Source organism: Dendrobium catenatum, unplaced genomic scaffold (genome assembly GCF_001605985.2).
Source record: "Dendrobium catenatum unplaced genomic scaffold, ASM160598v2 fragScaff_scaffold_156, whole genome shotgun sequence".
In the NCBI taxonomy this organism is placed as follows: domain Eukaryota; kingdom Viridiplantae; phylum Streptophyta; class Magnoliopsida; order Asparagales; family Orchidaceae; genus Dendrobium; species Dendrobium catenatum.
The window spans coordinates 6,070,465-6,079,532 of record NW_021318618.1 but is presented as its reverse complement, the minus strand read 5'-3'; the positions used below and the strand labels follow the sequence as shown (position 1 = coordinate 6,079,532).

Genomic DNA, 9,068 nt, shown 5'->3' with positions numbered 1-9,068 from the left:
TGACCCCTGGTATTTTCTTTAGGTTGCGACTTTTAGCAGTAGTTTAACCGCCGTTTTTAAATGAAATTTTTCTGGTCGTTACAACCGTCAAAAAATTGCCTGAAATGACCCTATAATTGGCATAGCTCACGTAAACCCACTATCATAAATGTAAATTATAGTCTTATATAATAATAAAATATGAATAAGATTTATTTAATACATATTTTATTGTGAATTAAAGAATTTTATTAGCAACACTGTGACTATATATATAACCCATCTAATGCAGCTATATACACACCCAAAGAGCCAACGAACAGAGAGTAGAAACCATCTTCTTCTTCCCATAACAAACAAGCAATGGAAGCATATCTTCTTCATATTCACCATAGATCAGCTAGCTTTCTCCCCTTCCCACAACGCCATCGGATACTCCTGCCGTTGATGATACCAACACTGCCAGAACGAAATCCCTCTTCTGCTGTGGTGGTGACGAGAAGCACCAACAACACCGGAGCCGGAGCCTGGGCACCTGTACAGGCTAAACCTGCTCCGGCAACGTCGGAGATAAAGAAGACGGTCTATAATGATAACTGGTTCAATTGCCTTGCCATCAGTTACATGTCAAGCAGTATTCAAGCTACTTTAGGTGGGGATACCTTGGTGTAAAATACACTAATATGAGCTTTACAGTCTTTAGATTTATGTTGAAATTAATGCTTTATGTTGTATATATTCTAAATTATATTTATCTCAACGTAAATCTAAGAATTTTAACGATACCTTTTGAATCTCACTACAAGAAATTTATTGGATACCGACGATCATTTGATATCGAACGGTTGGTAAAATCGTCGGTTATTTTATTTGTCGTCAGTAATATCTAGCGTCTGTCTAACAGTTTGACCGCGGGAAACACCGGTGGTAATGACCGGCGTAACATTTGGTTATTACATCATCAAATTCAGGTGGTTTTCCTGCGGTTTTGGCAACAGTAATTTCCGGCTGTTATAGCCGCCGGAAATAAATTGTCGATTTCTATTTCCTACGCGGTTTAAACCGGTGTTCTTAAAGCCGCTGGAAAATTGCCGGAATTTTTCATAACCACCGGAAAATTGATATATTTTACCGGAAGTTGTCGCCGGTAATAGACTATTTTCTATGATGTCTCAGATATTCTAACATAATTTTTTCCCTATATTATTTCATGGTTGTTTCTCTTTGTTCATCTGTTCAAAGGTTGAAATCGATCAGTATATATAATTATTGACTTGTAGGGATGAAGATAATGAATATGAAAGGGTATGAGGGGTTTGTGGAGGCAGCGACTCTCATCTCGAGAACATATGGAGCCATGGAGCAGCAGCAGATAGTCATGGAAGCTCTCAATAAGGCCTTCCCTGAGTTCATCTTGTTCATGGCAAGTTCTCCTAATTTTCTTCAGTTTTCCCTTACCATCCAAAGTTCTTTTAAAGGATTCAAATACAGGCCTGTATGAAGGGAGGGGGGACAATATAAGTGGGTTGCATATCTACTGGCAAGTGGAATTTCGAAGGGATAGAAAGCGACTTTCGTCCTATTAAATATAAAAATATTTTTTTAATGTAAGCATAATTAATATAAAGTTTATAATTATTTATAATATAACATTTTTGCTGCCTTAAAGTTTATAATTATTTACACTATAACATTATAACATTACTAATTACCAATATTGAAAACGACTTTTATCATACTAATAAACTAGCAAAAAGTCATCATTTATGAACTAGAAAAAAAATTTAGCTATTTTTTTATTACACATATTCTTAATTTCATGCAACACATATATTCCCTTTATGCAATTACATTTGAAGGCTTTACAACTAAACTGTTTGATGAAATAACTAAAATATTGGACATTCATAATAGTTTTATTTTTCATGATATACTTATGAATGTCTAATAGTTTAGTCATATTTATTGAATAGTTTAATTTTATGGTTCAAATAAATTTTAATATTGAGGGATAATAAGTAATGCTTGGAATCAATGACATTTGTAATATAAGATTTTGTTTTGGACAATTTTATTATTGCTTCTAAGAGCAATTTTTTAGTAAAAAAAATAATTAATTTTTGTACTAAAAAATTGCTTTAAGAAACAGTAAGAAAGCTGTCCCAAACGGACACTTAATAATCTTATTTTGAAACAAAATATATTGCATGAAATACAATCATAAACAGAGCTAGTACATAAGCAATTCTTATGGTTAATCGAAGATGTCAAAATAATTAAGATTTCAAAAAAAAAAAAAAAAATCTAATTCAATAATTATATTTTAAGCATTAAGCCAAGAAAAATGAATATAATGAAGGCCTTTGATTTTCATATTGGGACAATTATATTTTTGGCTTATACTTTAAAAAGCTACTTTTCAAACACAATTTACTAGTTTATTAAAAAAATAGATTTTAAAAATAAAATGTTACAATAAAAAAATCTATATAACCAAACATATATTACTTTTATTGATTACATTAATTTTTTTATGCACACAAAAATAGTCGGAAAGATGCTCCACAAAGTCTTAAGGCCCTTTTGGCGACAGCTACTCCTTGTTATAAGGTGATTATAAAGTTGCTATGAAGAAATTAATTTTCTCTAAGGATGCATATAGAAAGCAACTTACCTAACATTTTTTTTGTTTTTTTTTTTTTGAAAAATAGCGAAAAGAGATTGTCCAAACAGAAATTATATAATTACAATTTGAAATCAAATAATAAGAAATGTTATATAAAAACTTTCCCATTACAGAAATGATTTTGAAAGCAATGGACAAATAGAAATATGTTACTAGCTGAAAAGCAAAAAATAATAGAAATGTCCTAAAGGAGAGCTTTACTTATCGTATTAGATCACAAGGTTATATTAAGCAAAATATACTACTTAAAAGACCATCATTTTGGTCATATCATTGAAGTTTTTAATATTTATTATTTTAATACATGACACAAAATTTAACATAATTTTTAGGACTAATATAATATATAAAAAACCTATTTTATTGTTTTAATATGCGCTCGCTAAGAAGCTCGAATAATGTTGTCATTTTATATGACTTTAATTATTTATTTACATAAAAAAATTTAAATTTTCTACCCATTTTTTAATAATTTGATAATTTATTAATATATGAATGAATTTATGATATATAAAATATTGACGCAATACTAAATACAATAAATTAGAGATTTTAATTTCATCCAGCATACATATTAGAAATAATCTATATTTCCATGCTGAACTTGGATAATATATAGTAATACATTATATTTAAAATGATATTACAGTGTTAAGAATAATCCTACAGTATATTAAAATTATTTGGGACAGCACTTTCGTATTGTTTTTAAAATTTATTTAAAAATTTATTAAAAAGATGCTTTAAAACAGAAGAAACCGTTCATAACTTTAATTACAACATAATAATTTATTAAATCAAATTAATAATTTCATTTATAAATAAATTTTAAAATTTTCAAATCTATAATCAAATTAACACTCCAACCGACAAAACAAAATGATAATGCCTTTTACCTTTCAAGGACTTGTATTATTGGTGTTGAAATGAGAGAGAGAAGGATAATGGGTGTCCCTTCTCCTATTAGCTTACAAAATATTTTCTTATCATAATTTGCATTAGAATAGGAGGTTCTTGAACGTACTGAGATAAGTTTCGTCATTTCACCGAAAAAATCTAAAAAACAAGGGAAAGCAATAAAGGAGAAGTTTTTTATTGATATATTTTATTCTAAGTACTGTTTATTGATGTTATCAATATATCTTTTATATTATAATAATTAAATTTATAAATTTTAATCAAAAGTTTATAGAACTCAATTGGATTTTATTAACCATGTTTTTAATGAAGTTCGAGATATTAATAAAAGAAGATTTGATACTTATATTATATACAATATAATATATATATACACAATATTGTAAATGCAAGACATAAAAATAAAACATTAATTAATTAATTATACTTTCACTGATTATCTTAACAAGCAATTTACATGATTAAACAACCAATTGAAAAAAAAATAAATAAGTAGGATAAGCTTTTTATCATATGAAAATTTTAAATCAATCCTAAAATGTTATTAAATTTATATATCAAAATACATTAAAAATTTATTAAAAAAATTAAAAACTATTCATCCAATAAACAATTTACCTAAATCCATACATAATCTTGGCTTGTTGAGAGAGTTTTATTATTTTTTTTTCCTAAAATAGATTTTTAGTGTTTTTAATATAAAAATTCTAATTCAACAATTCTTTGTTATATAAAAAATTACTTTAGAAGTAATAAAAAAGTTGTTCTAATGAAGTATTAGAATTAAAATATTCAGCACTAAAATAAGTACTTTAAAAAATAATAATTAAACTGCCCCAAATAAAGCTTAGGTTTTTAATCTTGGAAAATTGTTACTAAATTCGGTTTTAAGGCAATAAAAAAGTGTGCACAAATGAAATCGTTATCATCTTTGGTTAAGATTTCTGCAAAACTAATGCTTTACTCTATGTACAGGATAAGGAGTCTCATCCACCATCAAAAATTCCTAAAGAGCTTTTCTCAAGATTTCAAGCAATTCTTTTTCTCTTGCTTGTTGGCCCTGTGGTCAGGATAATTATATAATCTATAATATTTAATCTGCTTATTTTATTCCTACAATTTGAAAAAGGCTTAAACACGTTTACTTAAATTTATTTAATAATGCATTACAATATAAACTTATTTTATTTAAAAAATATATATTTATTCATATTTTCTTAAAAAGAAGGTAATTTTAAGCTTTTATTATTATAATTATTTTTTAAGGTGAGGAGTCAGAATTCCATGGGAGAAGGAGAATAAAGTGTCTACATTCATAAGTGCAGGTGCCATTTCTAGTCTCATCTTATTCATATTTTTCTCTTCACTTTATTTGAGGCTACGTTTTATACATAATTGTGTGTATTTTCTTTTTGGATTTATTATTATTATTTTTTCACTTTAGGGCTCATTAATTAGTTGCTTGTAGATTGTAGACATGATTTGAGTTCACTTATTTTATATGTGAAATCAAAATTATCACATTTGAAATTAGTTTTAAGAGGCTTTGGATTTCTCACTATGATAATTTAATGAGTAATATCACTTTATCTCAAAATCTATTCTAATTGTGCCTAATTAAGGTCTTAATGTTTTATATAATATTATATAAATATGTTAGGTTTGTGGAATCTGATTGTATTGATAAATCAGGTTGTACTATTTACACATATCTGATCAATTCCGTCAGTTTAGCTCGACGAGAAATTCACTGAAGGGAAAAACAAGAAAAAAGAAAGTTTCAAAAAAGAACATCATGCACGCTTTTTATCTTTTTCTTGTTTGTTTCGAGCGTAGTTTGATTCCCAACAAAATAAATATGCATTACATACGTAAGTGATTTGTACATATATATGTCTTATCTTGGTCGATCGGTCAACAGAATCTTCATGGTGAATCCTATCTTAATAGACCACGAAGGTCATTGAAACTGATTGATCAGGTGTTCAAACTTAATAATTAGAATGATCAATGCAATGATTCAATGCGAGCGATCACTGGCAAGGTTGTACAAGAAGGCTAGAGTGTTAAGTTTTTAATTATAGATAGAACATAGATACAAATGGCTAGTAAAAGATTCATTTTATTTGCCTAAATAAATAAAAAATTATATCTTGTTGCAATATGAAACTTAACTTTTTGATGTGGTGTAGGTTTTTGGAGGCCACAAACTGTGTAGGGATGTGCACTAATCTCTGCAAGTTGCCTTCTCAGAAATTCATCAACAATTCTCTTGGGATGCCCACCAACATGATTCCCAGTAAGCTTTTATATTTCTACTCCAAATTTTCGCTATATAACAAAACCAACATCAAGCATTTATCCCACTACGTAAGTTCAGCTACATGAATCCTTTTTCTTCATTGTGTCGTGTTAAAAGTTAAATTATTATTTAAATATAATAAAGAATATTATTTCTAATATTTTCTAACCAAATCTTTTTAAGTCTACCTCTATCTTTCTTAACATAAGTCAAATCTAATACCTCTACTTTCCTAACCGGGTCATCGAAAGGCCGCCGTTTTATGTGATCAAACCATCTAAGGCTACTCTCTCTAATCTTATCTTCCAATGACGCTACTCCAACTTTTTCGTGTATATACTCATTTCGTATCTCCTCTCTACGGGTAAAATTTGAGAAACAAAACCATCATACTCACCAAAGAACGAAAATAATTAAATTAGAAAATAACCTCTGGGTATGTAGGAAATGAAACAAACATCTTGTAGTACACTTATTAAGCAATTATCTCCTCCATCAATGTAGTATTAAGGAAATGCTTCCCCTACCAATGCAAATAACTCGAACAAATTACTATTGCCACCTTATTAATATATCATTTTAGCTTTTCCATTATTTTGTCTTGTAATTTTGTATATAGATACCTTAGTAATTGCCCTACCAATTGGTATATGAAATGCAAGCATTGCATGATTATTGTGTAAGTGTAACCTTCAAAATAGTTGAGATCCCGCTAATTTTCGACCGCGAGAAATTATTTGCAATCGTCTTCTTCATTGTACCTGCATATGCATTAGTCTTATTGTAAATAATTTTATAACTGTAAGATACAACCATACACATATTTAGGTCAGAGAATCAAATTTCTCAAGAAAAAGGTCGCAAACATACATCAAAAATCATAATCACTCCTTTGTTGTGATCGATCATATCATAAATTACAATATTTTTACGAAATTGTTGAATTACAATTGATGTCAATCTCAAATCAGAAAAAGAAATAGAGCCTATGATAAGAAAAACCGATTTATTAATCTTTTACGGTCGACCGACAAATGACTAGTACTAGTATTCATGTAGTGAATTGATTTGATCATAAATATATTATCTTTGCTTTAATACCTCTCTAAAAAAGATCCATCAAGTGGAGATCATAATGAAACTGTAGACAAATTTGAACAGAAATAGATTCCATAAGAAAGTTCTCCTGAACAGTTAGATACACTAAAGATAATATTACTTAAGGTCAACATCAGGTGAGCTAATTAAGGGGCCACATAACCACCACTTAAGGTACATGATGGGATTCATCAGAAATCAATAATAAAAGCTCTCTATCCCAATTTCTGAATGAAACCTTTTCATGCTGAAATATAATAAAAATTATTAAGTGCGGCGTTCGGATTCGTCCAGAGACTAATAAAAATATGTCACGTCACTCCAAAAATATGCCGCTCTCGGTATCGAGCGCTTGGTACCGAGCGCGTAATTGGACGGGAGAACCGTCTGGCGTCCGCAAAGAATAATATATCGAAATATAGATAGTAAAAGCCTAGTAATTGCGCATCATGTCCGGGCACTAGTTACTAAATTAGAGAAGATAACAGTCAACAAACCACCACTTGAGACTTTCTGTGGTTAAGAACCTGAATGGTCCCATATTACTGCACCTCAACATTCTCTCTTGGAAATGCACTCAAATTATTACTTATAATAAAATATCATTGCTGCCATTAAGTATGTCTCCCATCAATGATGCCTAATTTAATTGTGATGAAAGAAAATTAGCAATGAAAGGCTTTCTTACTACTTCTTAAAGCTATTTTTTAATAAGAAATTAAAAATTTTGTACAAAAGAACTACTTTAAGAAGCAGTAATAAAGCCGTCCGAAACAAAGGCTAAAATATGAGAAAAATAATTTAAAATTAGAAATGGAGCATTAATTGTAATTATATATAGATTGATTCTGATCATTCATAAAAAAATCATAATTTGAACTAGATTAAATTATACTAATTTCTCTAATTATAATTTTGTTTTTAAGAAAAATGAGTGCATTTCATATTATAAATTAATATTTCTGATTATTTTTTTCATTATATTTTCAAAATTGAAGGTATAAAATAACACTTGAATTTACACCAAATAAATTAAAATTCACAGCGATTTAATTAGAGTCTATCAATTATTTGGGATTAGGACCATTTTGATATTATTTGAGTGCTCTATCAAACCGAATTGTTAGGTGCTCAAATTATTTTTTTAATCTTAATCTTATATAATTATGTTATGTAAAGTAGTTTCATCATAAATTCATAATTATTCACACATTAATAATTATAGTAGGATTGTCCCATTCATAGTGTGGATATGAATAATACTAGTAATTGTTGAACTAAAATTTTTTTTAATTCATTAATTATGAATATTTTTAGATTCTTATCCTTAAAGATTATCATCATATATGTAATAATCATGAAAATTATTAAAGATATTTATTAAAATTTTAATTATAATTATTGTAATTATTTTTGTAATCCCAAATGTATCCCATATGTTATATGTTTATTAACCAAGTGTACATTATGCAAAAGAATGGATAGATATATTATTGCTATAGCTTATGGATTTAAATTTTAGACTTTGTTTGGAACGAGTTTCTTACATCTTCTTAAAATAAGTTTTTAATATAATTTTTTTTTACTAAAAAACTGCTTTAGAAAACAATAAGAAAATTATTGCAAACAGAGCCTTAGCTGTTAAAATAAATATATATATCTCAAGAACAATATGCAATAAAAAAATTTACATTATCATTTGATAGATAGGTTTTTGAAATAGCGAGGATTTATAAAGTATAGAACATGTGTAGAATAACCAGAAATAGTGCAAGAAGAATTTTTAACAGGAATTCAGACATGAAAACCATAATTATGATAAGTAATTACTAACATGTAAGAGAAAATTTTGACTGTGCCTGCTTCAAACGCAGACTTTGAAGACAAAAGCTGTGAAATTATCTTCGGGCAACTTCCACCTGCAGATGATCCAGCACTGAAGCAGCCTTGCTACCACAAGTCATGTAATTGTAACAACTCTGATATCATTACTGAATTTAAAAACATTATTCAGCATAAGTTTGAAAGATCTGAAGCTTTCCTATGGTCTCTTATTTAGACTTCGTTTGAAACGGCTTTTTTACT

The 9,068-nt window shown here is 28.3% G+C and overlaps 1 protein-coding gene across 1 annotated transcript; it reads left to right on the top strand.

Moving 5' to 3' along the window:
* The first annotated feature begins 342 nt into the window (after nucleotides 1-342).
* Nucleotides 343-9,068, top strand: LOC110098398 (beta-carotene isomerase D27, chloroplastic-like). Its single transcript, XM_028701408.1, has 4 exons — nucleotides 343-631; nucleotides 1,260-1,425; nucleotides 5,776-5,882; nucleotides 8,858-9,068. The coding sequence occupies exons 1-4, from the start codon at nucleotides 343-345 to the stop codon at nucleotides 9,040-9,042; spliced, it is 747 nt and encodes a 248-aa protein (XP_028557241.1). The 3' UTR covers nucleotides 9,043-9,068.

Coding starts and splice junctions, on each gene's coding strand:
- LOC110098398 (XM_028701408.1), top strand. CDS start 343: ATGGAAGCATATCTTCTTCATATTCACCATAGATCAGCTAGCTTTCTC. Junction 1,426..5,775: donor AGTTCTCCTAATTTTCTTCA/GTTTTCCCTTAC, acceptor GATGTGGTGTAG/GTTTTTGGAGGCCACAAACT. Junction 5,883..8,857: donor GCCCACCAACATGATTCCCA/GTAAGCTTTTAT, acceptor CTTCAAACGCAG/ACTTTGAAGACAAAAGCTGT.